The following is an 18634-nucleotide window of genomic DNA, read 5'->3' as shown; positions in this document are numbered from 1 at the left end:
TCTTTAGTTGTCACAGAATTTGTGCGGAATTCATGCAGAATTGGTGCGTTATTCGAGCGGAAAGCGGAAATTCAAAGCCCCAATTACTTCTATGGGATCCCAAAGCAGAAATCCCATTGAACACAATGGGACATTGTTCTGCACATATTTTACAGGCGGAATTTCAAGTGGAACACACGTACAATTAAGCGCAGATTCAGCTTGAAATTCCTCGCCTATTCCTCAGTGTGAACACGCTCTGTCTTGGGATATACATATTTTTAGCATTTAGGGGTAAATAGATGAATATCTCAGGTGTACCACGTGCCACCAAGCTGGCCCCTGGGCTACATTCACACGTTCAGTAGTTTTTCAGGACCGTGTATGATGTCTGTAATCATCCCCAATCTTCATCTACATCTGTTATCCGTATTTTTTCACAGATCAGCAAATAAGGGCAAGGTAATAGTTAAAGAAGTGGCAATGGTTGCAAAAATGATTACTTATCCTTGTTTTTCACAGATTTGTGGATTTACAGTCAGTAAATCTGTAAAACGCGGCTTACAGATCTGTAAAACTACGGACAGTGTGAACAGCCCAATAGAAATAAATGGACTCTAAATTTGTCCATAATTGTAGATTTGCAATCATGGAAAAACTTATGGAACATATGAATGTAGCCTTAGTTATAAGATTTTTGATGTCTTAGGAGTTTGAGTGATGTTTGCTGTCAGTTGTAACCCACACCTGTTAGCCATTTATAGTGTATCCTGTAAACATGTCATAAGTATTGTTGATGAGAAAACGTCTTAAAGGAGAAGTACGGCCGTTTTGAAAATCAGGCAGCCGGCAGGGCCAAGGGGGGCATTGATAAGTAAGAACTCTCCATGCCCTCGTTGAGTAAAGCGACCTTCCTCTGGAACCCCACTGGAAGGCATTTTTCCCCAAGTTGTGATGAAGTCACGACTTGGGGGAAAATGCCTGTCCCAGCTGATAGACTATCCCCTCAGCCAATCGGTGCCTGGAGCAGCGTCCCATCCCAGTCACTGGCTGAGTGGCTAGTCAATCAGCTGGGTCATGATATGTCAGTGCTGGAGATCCCGGAGCTCAGGCACGGGGAGAGGTAAGTTCATGCTTGTTAGCAAATTCCCCCTGTCCCTGCCAGCTGGAAGATAAATGGCACCAGAGGTATACGGCAGCCTCTTTTCTCCTTGTCCTGCTGAAATGAACACACAATAAAAAACATCAGGTTATATCACTAGTGATGTAAGAAGTAGGGCTATGGCCAGGAAACTTTCTCATGATTGTAATATGTGATGGTTTGGTGATTTTGTGTATGTTATCTGCCTGATGTGGGTGAGTGTAATAATTGTTAATATATTTTTACTATGAACAGCACAAATGGCGGTGTGACTATGCTTGCGGTGTGACTCTGCTTCTTTATTCAGTAGTCCATAACAACCGAGGGAATAACAACCAACTCAGACCGACACCAATGCGTCTCTAATACAACACAAACCATTAAGGCCCTATTACACAGAAAGATTATCATGCGAAAAAATGTAGTTCAAATTTAGGCGATAATCTTTCTGTGTGTTTGCAGGCAACGATCAAACGACTAATGAAAATTAGTTTGGATGTAGTTGATCACAATTTTTGAGCTGACCTTAAAATCACTGTTAACCGTTTGCTAATCGTCTGCAAATCTTTCGGCGTATGTACACATTGTAACTAACTGTTATCGTTCCATGTAATGTGGTGAGTAATTTCAGGTCGTTCCCAAAAGTGCTTGTTTGCAATTGTTTATTGTTAATCGATTGAAACGAAAAGTTGCTTCGTCAGATACGACACTTAGTCATGGCCGTTGTGATTGCTCCCCATTGTTCTTATGGATCACTTAATAAATAGGCATTATTGCATCGCAATGCTGAACCCTTTTGTCCTGTTAATACTACGTTGTACACTGTTGGAGTGGGTGCATCAGGTGTGCTAAGGTGGTGAGCTGCCTGGCTTAATTCAGTATTATTTTAAACCTTCACTTTGTTTTAGTACGCATTGTAATTTTTTGTCTTTGTTTTTTGTACCTTTCAGAAACTATTTCTCCCCACAGTGCAAAAGCAAGACAAGCCGTTGCTCATTTTTCCAGGCCAGAACTGGAAGATAGATATTTACGTATTCATGATGAGAACTTGTTGCTCAAACAACATGCACATAAGCAAGAGGATAAAATAAAAAGGTTTGCTCAATTTATTATTCTTTTTTTATGACTAGGGCTCTGTACATTGCAATGGCCTTCTGCGGGGTCATTTCCTGAACACAAAATACTGATGAACTCATATAGGTATAAATGGATTGCAGTAATTATTTTTGAGCAGAGTTTTTATACTATTGATAATATACTGATTTGTGTTTGATTAGTGACTAGGAACCCCACTGACACTTATATACTCCATATGGGTTGGTAGAGTAGCAGTCTGTTCCCTGCTGATCTTCTGTTAATCTTAGGCCTTATTCCCACACTCCATAATCCACAAAGGTTACGGAGAATGATGCTGTGCAGGGGACTCGCAGCTCTCCTGGCGTCATGTATTAATATACATCATTGTCTAATCATGTATGTAAAGTATTTTCTAAACTGGCCAACACCTAGTAGTAGCAGTTATCCATGTGGCTTCATCTTACCATTGACAACCACCCTACTACAGGCCTTGTCTACACTTAATTAAAGGTAGCATAATGGATTATAGCAAAACAAAAAAAACTTAAGCAACTAGAATACGATCCCTGCCAACATTTTACTCGCAGAGCATTTGAGCCAATGTTGAAGGCCAAAAAATCTTACTTCACATCTGGTACAATAAACTGATAGGTGCATAATTACACAATTTGCCATTTGAATTAATGTCAATCATTATATTACTCTTGGCACCCTTGATTACTTTTGTCCTTGTACATAAAAATATGTGGCAGAATAGGCCGCTCATTCAACTGTTATGTGCCTATAAGAAGTAGAGGCCGAGCAGTTTATGTTGGCCTCATAAACTTCTCTTATGAGCTGTGTGAACCAGTAGAAGCCTCGACACAGCATAGTAATGCCTCCTTTTTTATCTCCACGGAGCACCATATCCCATTTATTGTTTACCAGGTGCACTTCTGTGGGGTTTTTTGTGGTATTTCAGCTCAAAGCAGCCCAGACGCTTTAAATGAATTGGACTAAGCTGTAATGCCAGGCACTGCACTATTAGAAGTATGACGGTGTGGGTAGGAAACCATTAAGAGACCTTAAGTCGATTAGGTGAATAATGGGATTTTCCAGAACTGCAGCTACTAACTACTGATAGTCTACCCTTAAAGAGGTTATCTCATAATGATAGCTGAGCACCTATCCACAGGAGAACAGGGGTTTTGAGTGGACCTTTTTTGAATGGAGCAGGTGATCAGACATGCCCACGGGCACTCTACACTTTATAGGACCGCTAGAGATGGCTGAGATACTTTATCTTTGTCAATCCCATAGACTTTGAAAGGAGCCCAAGTATACAATTGACTACTGCTACATTTAAATTTTAAATCAATGTGGTCCTAGTGGTGGGGATTCACCAAGCAGATACTTACCACCCATCTGTGGATAGGTAATAAAATGTCATTATGCAATAAGATTGGTGGGGCTCAGCCAGTTAAAGTGGCTGTGGGTTGTAATGTGTCCCCTCGTTGTTTTCCAGGCAGACCTCTGTGCCTTAAGTAGTGGCTGTGCCTGGTATTACAGCTTAATATCATTCATTTGAATGGGACTGAGCTGCTGTAAACTGTAGAACCACGCCCAGATGCTACTATTAACATGGAGCTCTGTCTAGTAAGTAATTAAGTAGGTGCAGCACTCTCTGGAGCTGGTCAGTGAAGTAGTGGAAAGTCCAGCTTCCACCGATGTGATATTGATTGCTTATAGTCCCTGACTCTGATACCGCAATACCTGAACTTTAGATAATATAAATTCAGTCTTAATATTGTATAAAAGAAAATTAGCGGCACTCACTACCTTGTAGCAGTTCCATTGTTCCTTTATTGAAAAAAAGCAAGACATGATATTGCAGGTGAGACTGTTTCATGCCCCTACGTGAAACAGCTGTAACTGGTAACACAGTTTGGCTAACACTATATTTGTATATTTGTTGTTTTTTTTTATATATACTTTATTAGGTATGGAATTGGTATAGAGTATCGAAATAAAAAAAAAAAGTTCATATCGGTATTGGACACAAAATTCTGGTATTGTGACATAAAGTACACCAACCAGCCAATGCCAGTTTGCATACTCTAAGTAGATTTATTCCTCTCAGTATTAGAATCCCTTTTATTCAACTGTTCTTTTAGATTCCGACACGGAAAATAAAAATGGCCCATTTTCCCCATCATCACTAGTAACATAATGCATCCATTATATAACACATCCATGAGTTTTATATTACCAGCTTTTATCAAGTTCATTTTGTCTATTGGCCCTAGGAACTTCTCCCAGAGAGATGATCTTTAGTTAGTGCCTTGTGTTATCTTGTCTCGCACGTTATATAACAGTTGGATATGTAGGATCTATACACCACTCCTGGATGTAGAATGCCCTGCTTCTTCTGTTTGCCAGAGAGGCTGTGCCACATTTATTAGTTTGAGACCACATGCAATCTGTTCCTCATTTCGCTATAATCTCCGTTTACACTTCACACAAAAGGTGGAAATACCCCAAATCCTTCTAACACTCCTGTTTATGAGCAAGATCTTTGCGGTCCACAAACTATTCTGAAATAATAGACCTAGCCCTTTGTGTCCATATAACACAGCTCTGTCCAGTAACGTGCAGCTTGTCATGCAAGGCTAGGCATGTAGTAACAATGAAATTACTAGTACATATGGACTAAATATGGTTGATTTTTTTTTTTCTCTATTTTACCACACTTAAATGATAAGCCTTAGGAAACTGTTATTTGTCAGTGCTATAAAGCAGATTGCTACCCAGTGGTTTCAATTATCTTCAAAGGGTCCTTTCACAGGCAGTAATAGTTCTATCAAAATCTGCAAAGTATTATTTCACTCTGTACTTGAGGCTTCAGCCATCTACTCCTAGTTTGCTGACTTTCACATTCCTTTTCATCTTTGTGTTAATTGGAGAATAGGAGTGGTACTAGTTACATATGCCGACTGCAGCATTTCTCAAATATAGCCGCAAAATGTCAAATACTTACCTATACCCGACAAGCTATTGTAAAGCAAATAAACCACAACGCTGTCAAGAGGTGGGGGATTCCAAGGTTAGAAACGTCAGGAACATGCAGCAGATTATTCACGTGCCTAATCCTGCTTTGCATAATGACACTGAAAAATAATGCATCACATACCCATTTGGGAAAGAATTGACATTAAGGCTGCGTTCACACTTCGTATATTTCAGTCAGTATTGCAACCAAAACCAGGAGTGGATTAAAAACACAGAAAGGCTCTGTTCACACAATGTTGAAATTGAGTGGATGGCCGCCATATAACAGTAAATAACTGCCATTATTTCAATATAACAGCCGTTGTTTTAAAATAACAGCAAATATTTGCCATTAAATGACGGCCATCTACTCAATTTCAACATTGTGTGAACAGATCCTTTCTGTGTTTTTAATCCACTCCTGGTTTTGGTTGCAATACTGACTGAAATATACATATACTGACTGAAATATATGTAGTGTGAACGCAGCCTAAAGGTGATTGATTTCAGAATGAGCCGCACTTTACAACTCCTATTGACCTTAGTAGGATGATTGCCACAATTGCTGTTTCTAATAGTGAAATATTGAGAATTTCTATTATGTTTATTTTATCATAGAGGGGGTTCACTGCTCTGGACCACCTGTAAACCTGTAAAGTGCTGAGACCCTTAGCATCTCTTGGCACACTTGGGGTGTCCTGATATGTAGGCCCTTATACACGGTACTCTAATTGAACAATTGAACAGACATTGGAAAGCGCATTCCTGATGATCAGCCTGTGTATATAGGCCAGCCAGTTCATCTTTCGTGCGGCCAATAAAGTTATTATTGTCTGCATGTTGTCCTGTGTAAACAAGGAATGGACCAACCTTGTGAAGGCTCATGAGTGCCGACTACCGAGATAGGTGTCCGTCATCTGGAGCAAGTCAGCCCATTAAGAAGAGCCTTTGGGCTGGGTTCTAGGTGTTAATGCTTGTGAAACACCTAGTTCCCCGGATCTTCACCATTAGTGGGGCACACTCCGATGACTGCACTTGAGATCAGTCAGCAGAGATGGGGGGGAGCAGAGGGTAAGAAACTGAAGGCAGGAAAAAGAGAGAAGAGAAGGTGAGTGTCACCGGGGGAATATCCGTGCACTGGGGTTCCGGGCCCGACTCCAGTGCACCAAAAGACTGTGTTTGCATATCTGAATAGCGGCAAGATCCTGGGAACTGAGCTATTGAATAAAGAACCACATCAAGCAATTCAGCACAGATGCGCCTATTAGGTCTTATGTAAAGCTTATTGTTGTAATTGAAGTGGTACATAAGCTTTAAAGTGAAGTGACCCACTGCTGTGTGCCATACAGTATGTCGTTATTCCATTTATGGATAATCCCTTGAAATTAAAAATAAAACTTTGGGGTAATATAGCCCACTATTTTAGCACTATCCATTTGTAAAGCCTCTTTTAATTGTTCATTTCTCCCTTTCTGAGCCTTTTTTTCTTGCACCTCTGGTCTCCTTTCTGTGGACGGATCCCGGTAAGACCAGGAAGCTGCTGTATTTGCTTTGCAGTCTGGCTGTAATTATGGCCCTAGTCACCGCACCTTAGTTCTTTAGTCCTCCTCCTTTGACAAGTATAGAAAATAGTCCCTCATACGCCGCTCTAGAGATCTCTCTAATAAGTAGTGTGATGTCATTTTCTTGAATGTTACTTTCTTTTGCCCCCACCAATTTATCCTTCTAATTTATTATTTGTTCTTTATATGCTTCCTTCATGCACTTCTATAAGCCTGTATATGTAATAGAAAAAAACTAATACCACACATAGATCCATCTGTTTCTCTCTCTAAGAGAGAGGTATAATTCTATATAGTGTTATTTTCACTCTCTTTACATTTACAGGCCACTGAACCTGTGTATGATAAACGAATGTACGAAAGGTATCAATGCACCTAGGCAGGGGCGGTCTTGGCATTTCTGGGGCCCCAAGCGAAGTTATGTCTGCCCCCCCCTCTCAACACGCGCTCGACAACAATAGACCGCGGTGTGATGCCCCCAGTAGTATATACCCCTTGTGCACTACCGCCAGTAATATATACTCCTCATGTGCTGCCCCCAATAGCATATACCCCTTGTGTCCTGCCCCCCAGTAGTATATACCCCTTGTGTGCTTCCACCAGTAGTATATAGACCCCTGTGTGTTCCCCCAGTTATATATAGCCCCCCTGTGTGCTCCCCCAGTTGTATATAGACCTCCTGTGTGCTGTGCCAGTTGTATATAGACCCCCTGTGTGCTGCTCCCAGTCGTATATACCCACTGTGTGCTGCCCCCAGTTGTATATACCCCCTGTGTGCTCTCCCACTAGTATATAGCCCCCTGTGTGCTCCCTCAGGGGTATTTAGCCCCCCTGTGTGCTCCCCCACTTGGGTATAGACCTCCTGTGTGCTCCCCCACTTGGACATAGACCCCTGTGTGCTCCTCCAGTTGTATATAAACCCCCCTGTGTGGTTCCCCCAGTAGTATATAGACCCCCTGTGTGTCCCACCAGTATTATATAGACCCCTTGTGTGCTCCCCCAGTTATATATAGACCCCCTGTGTGCTGCCCCCAGCAGTATATAGACCACCTGTGTGCCCCACCAGTAGTATATAGACCCCCTGTGTGCTCCACCAGTAGTATATAGACCCCCTGTGTGCTCCACCAGTAGTATATAGACCCCCTGTGTGCTCCACCAGTAGTATATAGACCCCCTGTGTGCTCCACCAGTAGTATATAGACCCCCTGTGTGCTCCACCAGTATTATATAGCCCCCCTGTGTGCTCCCCCATTTGGATATAGACCTCCTGTGTGCTCTCCAAGTTGTATATAGACCCCATTCTGCTGCCGCAAGTAGTATATAAACCCCCTGTGTGCTGCCCCCAGTAGTATATAGACCCCTCTGTGAAGCCCCAGTAGTCTATAACCCCCCTGTGTGCTCCCCCAGTTATATATAGCCCCCCCTGTGTGCTCCCCCCATTTATATAGACCCCCGATGTGCGCTCCCCCAGTTAAACAAACCCCTGTGTGCTCCCCCTCCCATATAGTATATAACACAATAAAACAAACACTTATACTCCCCTGGGTCCGGACGTCTCCTCTTCGCTTCACTCTTGTGGCCGCAGGAAGGGTTTTCCCTGCGATCACAAGAGGCCGCACACCGCCTTGTCCTGGCGCCGATGCTCCAGTGATGTCACTGGAGCGCCAGCACCACAAGGACAAAGCGGCCACTTGTGACCGCAGGGAAAAAAACTTTCTGCAGCCACAAGAGTGACTGACAGCAAGGGAGCCAATGGCTCCCGCCCTGTCAGTGCTGCTGCATGTAACTATGAGCGCTCATTACGAGTGCTCATAGTTACAGTTCAGATGGCAGCAGCGAACGGGGCCGTGTCCAGCCGTCTTGAGCACAAGAGCGGAGCGTGGGGGCCCCCTTGGATGTTGGGGGCCCCAAGCGGTCGCTTGGGGTGCTTGGTGCCAAAGACCGCCACTGCACCTAGGGAGAAGGCAATCTTTACAATTGTAGTTCTACCAAAAGGTAGGCCTATAAATCAGTAGATCAAAGAACAGCAGGGGGCGCTATTACCAATATTAATGTAAGATATCTCATAACAGAAACAGATCAATTGCTATGGATCAAATGTTTATTTGCAAACCTACCATTCTTGAAATACACACAATATATATCATGGGATAACCCCTTGAACACTGTGAACCCAGCCTTACATGGATAGCCATTCATCTGAGGCTAAATGATCAGCTGACAGCGGCTTTGCTGTTCCGAATCGGCTATTGTCTGGGGGACTCAGGAGCAGCTGCAATACTAAAGATGTTTTCTAGCTATGGTAACTCCTTTACCTATAAAAGTCAGGGATATATATCCATTTGCCTGCATACATATGTTCAGTGATTTTATACTTCTGCTTCACAGATAGACTGCTGTGTTCCTATGATCTGAGCTCATAGACAGCAGGGTGACAGATTATAGTACAGAGTTTTCCTCTCTCTATTCTGCAATGATCTAGCTACATTCTCCACTCCCCTCCAAACTGGTGAGTGTCCTTCGCAGGAGAAAAATAAGATTCCCTACTAATTCCTTTCTTTACTGTATGAGTGGATTTAGTTACCGAGCCCACATGAAATACTCATCCCATCTGATCTTAGATCCTCCACACATCACAAGATTTTATAAACCCCATGACTTCACCATCATACTGTGCAAGCCCAATCCCTTTTCCGTAAAAACAGATGGAAACAGACACGTCTTGATGATATACTTCTGGTATTCATGTGTCCTAGATGAAGCTTCTTATTTTTAGAGCCTTTACAGTGAGAAATATGAGTTAGGTAGTCTCCAGTACAGTACTTCTGCATATAGTTATGGTATTTTCAATGTATGGTTTAAAAATGATACAAGGTAAAGGTAACATGTCAGGTATTGGGTAAGACTTAAGGATTTACCTTCTTTCTCTTAGGATGGCAACAAAGCTTATACGGCTTGTACAAGACAAAAAGAAAGCGGAGCAAGGACCTGGAGTCTTGAGAAGATCTGGGAAGGATGTGGAGATGGAAGAGATGGTGGAGCAGCTGCAGGAGAGAGTACGGGAGGTCGAGAAGGAGAACGAGAGCTTAAAGAACCGCTTAATAGCTACGAAACAGCAACTTCAGACCCAAGGACACAGGCACACTCCTTACAATTACATACAGTCCCGCATCAACTCTGGCCTGAAGAAAGTGACCGAGAATGTTCTAATGCAAGAAAATATTCGCAAAGGTATAAACTATAGGCAAGAGTTATCAGGCTGTCTTATAGTCAGATTCAAAGCTTAGCCTTCATTTTACCAGAACGTATTAATAGATGAAAGCTTAGCTGTGATTGCTATGGCCAACAAAGACAATTTTGTTATAATAAAACATAGTAAATCTCCCCATGTGTGCTATTTGTTTGCCAGTCCAGATAGTGGATAAAATAGACTAGTGAGACACGACTGATTAAGCCTTGTAAAGGCTCTGCAATGAGCGCCTATGTTGCTGATCAGTGCTTACTTGCTGTGGTATGTTGGCCCATGTTAAAGGGCCCTTGGACTGTGTTTACCCCTTCACAGTTTTGTTGTGCTTCTTTGGTTATAATTGATTAGTATTGCCAGATTGTTTAAGACAAGAAAAACACCTATGATGAAGCCTGGTAATACTGATGACATGGAAAATGCCAGACAGGAGATTTAGACAAAATTGCTGAGGCCACATAATCTATTAAATTATAATTATGTAATCTAAGAAACCCAACAATGATGATGTGAATCTTCTGGTGCTACTGATCACATTGCAGAGTCTGGACTATACAGTTTAGCTTCTCATTACGGAAAAGAAATGCACAAAAATGCAAATGTGGAAACACAGCCGTAAAGAACACAGCCTGTCATCAAAAATTAATTTTGACATGTCATTAGACATATCATATAGTAGAAAGTCCAACAGCACCTGTATTGGTAGAGAATTCCTCTCAACGTTGTAGAAGATGGATGCACGCCAGAGGGTCTCCAATCCCAGTTAGAGACCAAGTACTGTCATAGAAAAATTGTTCCAACAGCATCCAATAGTTAAGAATTGGTGGAAGTTTATTCAAGCAACATACACCATGGCAACGTTTCGACCCAGCAGGGCTTGAAAAAGACCCTGCTGGGTCGAAACGTTGCCATGGTGTATGTTGCTTGAATAAACTTCCACCAATTCTTCACTATTGAATGCTGTCGGAACAATTTTTCTATGTCATTAGACATGTCAAAATGTATTGATCACAGTGGGTCTCACTGCTGACAACTTTGATCAGGAGATACAGCCAGAGAGAGACACATTTACTCCTGGCTGTATCTCTGATGCTACTCTGTCCATCAATGGAAGTCTGTGAGACAATTTTGACGGTCAAAGTAAGTGGCCAGGGTATGGATTGCACTGCTGCTGCATCCTCTCCCCAGCTATATCTGCCAATCCCAGCCCATCTCAGCAGTGAGACCCAGTGGGATGAATTTCTCCCAACACCTGGTAATAAGGCGTGGAGATGGAGCCACAGTAGCGTTTAGTCACTCTGCCTCCTCCCTCCTCCCAGACTTGATTCAAGCCTGAGTGACTGGAAGAAGGGTGGACTGAACACTGTGCCCAACAGCTATAAGGAACTGTAATGATGTACTTTACTTTTTATTAAAAATTTGTTACAAGTCTTAATAAAAATACAAATACAGATGGATTTTAATAATAAAAATTTACTTTACTTCTTTATTTAGGAATGCGTTTACAGAATTCAGAAGCGACTCCTAGATCTACTCAAGCACCACTTCCAAGATATGGACACAGTTTGCTTGAAGAAGCCAGAGCAGAGATAAGAAATCTGTACGGTTCTTTAATACACTAAGGATGGTTGTAAAGTCACTTCCTTGAAATGCCACGTCATTTTCAAAGTCTCTTAACATGTTACGGAGACGTGTTAAAAGTTTTCTTTTGTCAGCCTTTGGGTGTTAAGTCCCCCAACAATCATTAAAACACGGTAGGAGAAGCACATGAGTGTACACTTTACTCCCCGATTTGCTGTGATCTCTTCCTGAGTGCAAGAGAGGCTCCATAGAGTTACATTGTCTCCTACAATGAGACAAGTACCATAGCAGGCCGGCTGGGGAGAGAAACACACAGTTGCACGCTTCCCCCAGCTCTTTCTAATGATTGGTGGGGTACTGAACCCCCGGCCAAATGCCTCTGACACGGCGGAAGTTGTTTCAAATGATGGGGTCACTATGAATAAGAATGCACAAATAGCTGTCATGACTATTTACTACTGGCAATATTAATGGGAAAGCAGATTAAGACATGCACCCGAGCGCTGTCGGTAGGAGAGGGCAGCGTACTACGAGAACGGGATCACTTGTTTGTCCAATGTGCTGGTGGCTGAGAAGTTACAAAGTGTGTATTCCTGCTATAACAGTAATATGGAGCTATTCACTGTAATAGTTAGAGTAGCAAGTTTGTAATAGGCTGTATGAATGATATGAAACCTTTGCTGTGCATTGACCTTCGTCCCGAACCTATTGTTGCATGATGGTTCTGTGTTGGTGTTCCCACGATGGTCATGGTGGTGCTGGCTGCATGCTGGAATGAGTGCCTTTTTTTTTTTTTTTTACAAGGGAGGCGCTCCGGCCAGTAGCGCTTTCAAAACTTGCTGTGTGCCGGGTATTGTGACTTCACAACTACTGAAGCCGATGAGGGGAAAACGTCTCGACATGTTTCAGAGGACACGTCCTCCTTTCTCAAGAGTGCTCTCATCCTCAAAATCCTTTTCCTTAAGCAGCCTTGCCCATGCATTGGAACTTACATGAAAGCAGACAGTTCGATTTGATTAAAATTAAGAAAGCAGATACATTTTTAATTTAAATACAATCCAACCAGCAGAACTTAATGCTCAAATCAAACTGTTTGCTTTCATGTAAGTTCCAATGCACGGGCAAGGCTACTTAAAGGGCTTGGCCACTTAGTAATATTTTTCAGTGTGCTCACTGTATATACTGACAGCAGCTTCCTATAGAGCTAAAATCAGACTCCCCTCCTTCAGGCTGTGCTGCCCTGCTCTGTGGTGAGGCTGACATGGCGGAGCATGTGACCACGCCCTGCCCCTCCCAGTGTCCATCACTAAGCCTGTATATGCCTATGGAGGACACTGGAGGCGGGGCATGGTCACATGCTCCTGTGTCAGCCATCATATGGACAAACTCACCACAGAGCTGGACACCACAGCCTGGAGGAGGGGGGGGGTCTAATATTAGCTGTATGAGGCACACAAGGAGCTGCTGTCTGTAAGGGCTGTGAGTAAACTTACTAATACTATACACAGAACATTTTTACTATAAAGTGGCCAACCCCTTTAAGGAGAAGAATACAAAGAGGAGAGCACTCTTGAGAAAGGAGGCTGGTTCTTCCGAAACATGTTGAGGTGATTTTCCCCCCATCCGCTTCAGTAGTTGTGACGTCATACTACCCGGCACCGGACAGCAAGTGTTGTACATGCTGCCAGCCGGAGCGAGTCCCTTGCATAGAACGCACTCATTTCAGCGTGCAGACAGCACCACCGTGACCATCGTGGGAACACTGACACAGATGATCGGCTCTAGTAATCACCACTCGGGACGGAGGTTAGTGCTACTATTACTTGATACTATATTATTGTTCCATATTACTGTTTTAGTGGCGTGGACCAGGAATACACACTTTGTAAATATTAATGTGAAATGTAATTTTTTAATGTGAAGGAGGATTTCATGTATATGTTCCTGAACTTGTATTTTGGTATTGTGAAAATACTTAAAAAAGAAAGTCTCACAAAAACGAAAAACAGCAAGCAGGGGGTGGGAGAAAATTATAATCAAGTAAACTCACCCCTCCTTGCGCTTCCGTTGCACCGCTCCCAGACCTTGCTGACATCTGTTATCCTCTGCTGGAAACTGGGTACGTCACATTCCCAGCTCCTCCAGCTGCAACGTCACAGCCCGGCTAAGCAATTGTCCCATGTGGCACTAGGATAGGTGAGTTTACATTGTTTAATATTTCCGTTTGTAGGACTTCCTCTTTAATTGACTTTAAAATGACTATTAAGTAGCTTTTTTTGCTGACAAAAGTAAAGGCAGGTACAATAGGACTCCTTACTCTGAATAAGGAGATATAACTCTTTACTTCAATTTGTCCCTCCAGCGCTGAGATCTTAGCTTTAGTAAATATATGCAGATTAGAAAAAAAGCCCATAGAGCGTTCCCCTGGGTTGCAGAAGCCTATCAACATTTAGCCCCTTTTCTCTAAACCAATCTTCTATCCCTGTATATAAATGGCCACTCTGAACAATGTTGGTATTTTGCAGCCTAGGGGAATGCTCTGTGGGCTCTATCGTCCGATTTGCATAAGACTTCTCAGCACAGCAGCGGCGGATTGCAATAAGAGTTAAGGGCCTTTTACATGGGCTGATTAACGGCCAGGAGCGTTACAAGAAATGCCCCTTCCACTGATAATTGGCTCATGTAAAAGTGCCAGCGATCAGTGGAGGATGGGAAAAATGCCTGATCCTCTGTTCGTCTGTTAAGAGCAGGCTTTAAAAATTTATTGTGAGGCAGATGATGATAAAGGGAAAGATATTTACACATATCTGTGCTGTCAGTTTCCTTATCACAGAGCAGTAAATACTTACTGCTGCTGCTGCGATCTGACATCCTGCTCTCCAACTCTCTCTCGTCCAGCCGCTGTGTCTTCTGGCCCCAACTCCTCCAGCTATCAATTTTTCTGGAGGAGGTGGGGCCTGAAGGGGTTAGATGGGAGAGCTGAAGGAACAGGATGCCAAATCCCAGCAGCAGCGGTAAGTATGTACTGCTGTGTGATATGGAAATTGACTGCTTTTTCATATGGAAATGGACAGCTCTTCCAGAGACCGCACCACTCTTGTCTCCAGCTTGGATGCAGGTTTGTAACTCCATTCCAGTGAAGGGAATGGGGCTTAATTGCAAACCGTACCTGACCTGGAGACAAGAGTGGTGCTGTCTATGTGGCCATGTTTTTGTAGCGCTGGATAACCCTATCTGCCTATGTCTTTCAGATAATGTTAGTTGTCTTCTCTTTTCCTTTAATTATCATGTCTGGTAAACATTAAGGCTGGGTTCACACTACGTATATTTCAGTCAGTATTGTGGTCCTCATATTGCAACCAAAACCAGGAGTGGATTAAAAACACAGAAAGGATCTGTTCACACAATGTTGAAATTGAGTGGATAGCCGCCATATAACAGTAAATAATTGCCATTATTTCAATATAACAGCCGTTGTTTTAAAATAACAGCAAATATTTGCCATTAAATGGCGGCCATCCACTCAATTTCAACATTGTGTGAACAGAGCCTTTCTGTGTTTTTAATCCACTCCTGGTTTTGGTTGCAATATGAGGACCACAATACTGACTGAAATATACGTAGTGTGAACCCAGCCTAAACCTGGAACATGTCTTTTGAATCTACAGTGAAAATATGGTAGAGTTACAGCGGAGTCGAATAGAGGAACTAGAGCACTCAGCGGAAATTCTCAGGGATGAACTGCACAGGAAGGAGAAGGAATATGAAGAAATGTTCCTACAACTTAGAGAACACCAAGCCAGTGATCAAAGGTATAGAACAGTTACATACTTTATTTAAAGGGAATGTTCTCCTTTTTACCATTTTTACAGTTCTGTGGTCTCCTGAGCTCATATCTCTCAGCATTCCTTTGTTGTTCAGAGTCAGCTTAGATATTGTTCCAGAAGCTTTAACATCAGCCACTATACAGTATTCTTATATAGGACTGGCCTTTAGTATTTAAGGAGATAAGTTATTCCATTAAAGGGAAACAAACAGCAGTTTAGAAGACTATTACCTACTGGTCGGTTTCCATGTTTACTGGGGAAGTTGACTACCACAACAATCCATTCTTCATGCTTCAATATTGAGGCAGCTCTCTGCAGCAATGTTACTCATTTATCACTGCAGAGCACCGGAGGACTATCCATGAGGAGCGGCTAATCGGTGCACTAAGGGCAGAAGTCCCTTCCCCCGGTGCATCACACTACATTATAATTAAACTAAAGATTTACCAAAATACAGCACAGAGGGCAAAGGTAAGAAAATTACCTTAAAGGGGTCATTAAAAAAAGTTTGCAATTGGTTCTTATTACCTTGGTAGCAGTGTCTCATCACACTGGAGCTCCCATCACTGCAAAGCTGTCAGAGTTGGTGTAGCTGAGCTCAGCAGAGCACAGGCCAGCAGCTATCATGATGACAATGCCAGCCCTAGTGCTACTGGTGAAAGGACCAATCACAGTGAAGAAGTCTATCCACAGAGGAAACTCCAGGAAGTGGAGCAATATTCAAGCAATCTGCAAGGTAAAACGGGGGGAAGGGGGTTACCCTTTTAATTTTTAGCGTCTTGCGTGCCATGGGAATATTACAGCAGGTTAGTGTTCTCTAATCTGTAGTTAATTTTCCTTGAAGGCTCTGTCTATCGACAGGCTTGCCAGCTATTTCAGCTTGCACCCAGCATAGCTGTGATTGCAGCTCTGCACTGTATTACATGCTGTCTACCAGTGGAAAAGCAGTATGGAGTGTCATTTCTGTATATTATATCAGTTTTTAAACTAAAGGAAATGTTCACATTTTGGACAGAAACTAAAGTGTTTACCATAGACTGCATCGTGAGTGTATTACATTGCAGTCTATTGCCCCTCCAGCTGCTCCGTGGACCTCTCTCTTCAGAAGAGCATAGTGTACTAGCAGGAGTTTTGACAACATATCCTGCCGCACCAGGCTAATAATAGGTTCTGTCACGGAGGAAAACTAGTCTATATTAATGAATTATATTAAGTGAAGCATATTAACAATATACATGCATTTCTTAAAATGTATAATTTGAGAGATATAGACTCACCAGTCCCCCATGTTCTGCTTTATTTGTTATCCTGTTGCCCTTGGTAACAGCACGCCAGGCATCCACTAGCTTGGGTCACTCATGCTGAGTTCTGCTGCAGTCACCTGATCTGTCCCATTAGTACTGGCAGTCGGTTTTCACTTCACATGCAACAGAAGAGGATTGTAGGAAAGTGTCTGCACTGCTACATGGCAACAGCAGGGTCACAGTGCAGAGAGGAAACCAGAAAGTATTCATAAATGCATAGGGAACTAAAATGGTGCAGTAATGTAAACTACTATACAATAAACAATACATGTGTTCTACCTTACATATATGTATGTATGTGTTACACATCTTATTATACCATTTTTGCTTCATGACACAATCTGTTTAAAGAAGCAGTCTAGTAAAAAGAAAGGCACCAACTTAATTCATTATGCAACTATTCACTTTTTTTGTCTGAATATTCTTGGAATCCTTTCCTTAAGTTGGGATGTGTGATCTCTCAGTGACCCCCTGGAAATAATTTGATTTTCTTTTCTCTTAACTGGGTGGCCATCTCTAGATCTTCCTGTGTGTTTTAAGTTGCATGAACTGTACCACACAGGATCTTGTCACTCTTTTGTGGCCGCAGACAGGCAAAGATTGAGTAATGTAAAAGAACCCTAAGCATCCTGGGATTGATAGCAAAGCACTTTGAAAGAGAAAGCAGGATAAAATATAAATGATCATAAATAGAGAGGAGGCTGAACTGCAGGGAAACGAGGACCCCAAAGTGTGATAGTCAAAAAGAAGCTTAAAGTGACACTGTCACCCTCTATTTGCATTTTGACTGCTCTCCCCAGGTGTAAAGGGTAAATGTTACAGCTTTTATTACTTATTTTATATCACATCTCATGGTGCTTGTTCTGGTAAAAAGTCGTTTTTTATCACTTGTGGATTGGTATATGTGGGCGGGGCATCTTAGCCTATGTGCTACATCTCTCCGCCCCTAGCGCCACTTAGCCCCACCCCCATCTTTAACGTCATCAGCACATAGGCCCCACCCCCTCAGTGGCCATTGGTGCGGGACAATCTAGAGCGTGGGGCATAGAGCTTTAGGCTGGCCCTTCCAAAGACTGCTTAGGGGGTGGGGCCTATGTGGTGATGTCACGAATGGGGGCGGGGCTAAGTTGTGCTAGAGCCGGAGCGAAGTGGCACATAGGCGGTGAGGCCCCGACTACATATAACAATCCACAGGTGATAAAAACGACTATTTACCAGAACAAGCACCATGAGGTGTGATATAAAATAAGTAATGAAAGCTGTAACATTTACCCTTTACACCTGTGGAGAGCAGTCAAAATGCAAATAGGGGGTGACAGTGTCACTTTAAAGTGTGAGACAATCGGGTGCTGGCCTGCTTCTTCTTAATGAGGTTATCCAGCATTAGAAAAACATGGCCACTGTCTTCCAGAGACGACACTATTGTCTCCAGTTTGGGTTGGGTTTTGCAACTTGGTTCCATTGAGGTGAATGGAGCTTAATTGCAAACCACACCTGAACTGTCGTCTCCAGAAAAAAAAAGTGCTTATGTTTTTCTAATGCTGGATAACCCCTTTTAATTCTTGCAAGTCATTTTAATATAAAATCCAGTAGCACAACAGACCACTTTTTTTAAGCTTGACACAGGTGTTCATCTAACTCTAGTGGAAGAGACCTATTCAGATGGCCTCTGCATGTACTTTGTAGAGCAGGTGTGTTAACCTTTAAATCAGTGTGACCTGGACTTATTTCCCTTTTTAAAGAGAAATCCGTCCATTTCCAAAATGTTGCAGGCGGCAGGGGAGGAGATAATAAGCAAGCACTGCTTTCTTCTTCCCATGCCCCTGATGTGACCAGCCCTGGGACCCCCACCGGAAGGCATTTTTCCCGAGTTTGGATAATATCACGACTTG

General features: G+C 42.7%; 1 protein-coding gene across 1 annotated transcript in view; it reads left to right on the top strand.

Annotated features, from left to right (window-relative positions):
• RPGRIP1L (RPGRIP1 like) overlaps positions 1 to 18634 on the top strand; it is a 113710-nt gene that overhangs the window by 1977 nt on the left and 93099 nt on the right. The window contains exons 3-6 of the mRNA XM_069965949.1: positions 2064 to 2215; positions 9719 to 10017; positions 11525 to 11630; positions 15280 to 15423. Coding sequence (XP_069822050.1) covers positions 2064 to 2215; positions 9719 to 10017; positions 11525 to 11630; positions 15280 to 15423 — 701 coding nt within the window. The remainder of the gene's footprint in view (positions 1 to 2063; positions 2216 to 9718; positions 10018 to 11524; positions 11631 to 15279; positions 15424 to 18634) is intronic.

Source organism: Dendropsophus ebraccatus, chromosome 4 (assembly GCF_027789765.1).
Source record: "Dendropsophus ebraccatus isolate aDenEbr1 chromosome 4, aDenEbr1.pat, whole genome shotgun sequence".
NCBI lineage: Eukaryota > Metazoa > Chordata > Amphibia > Anura > Hylidae > Dendropsophus > Dendropsophus ebraccatus.
The sequence above is the reverse complement of the archived record's forward strand: the minus strand, read 5'-3'. Positions and strand labels throughout refer to the sequence as shown.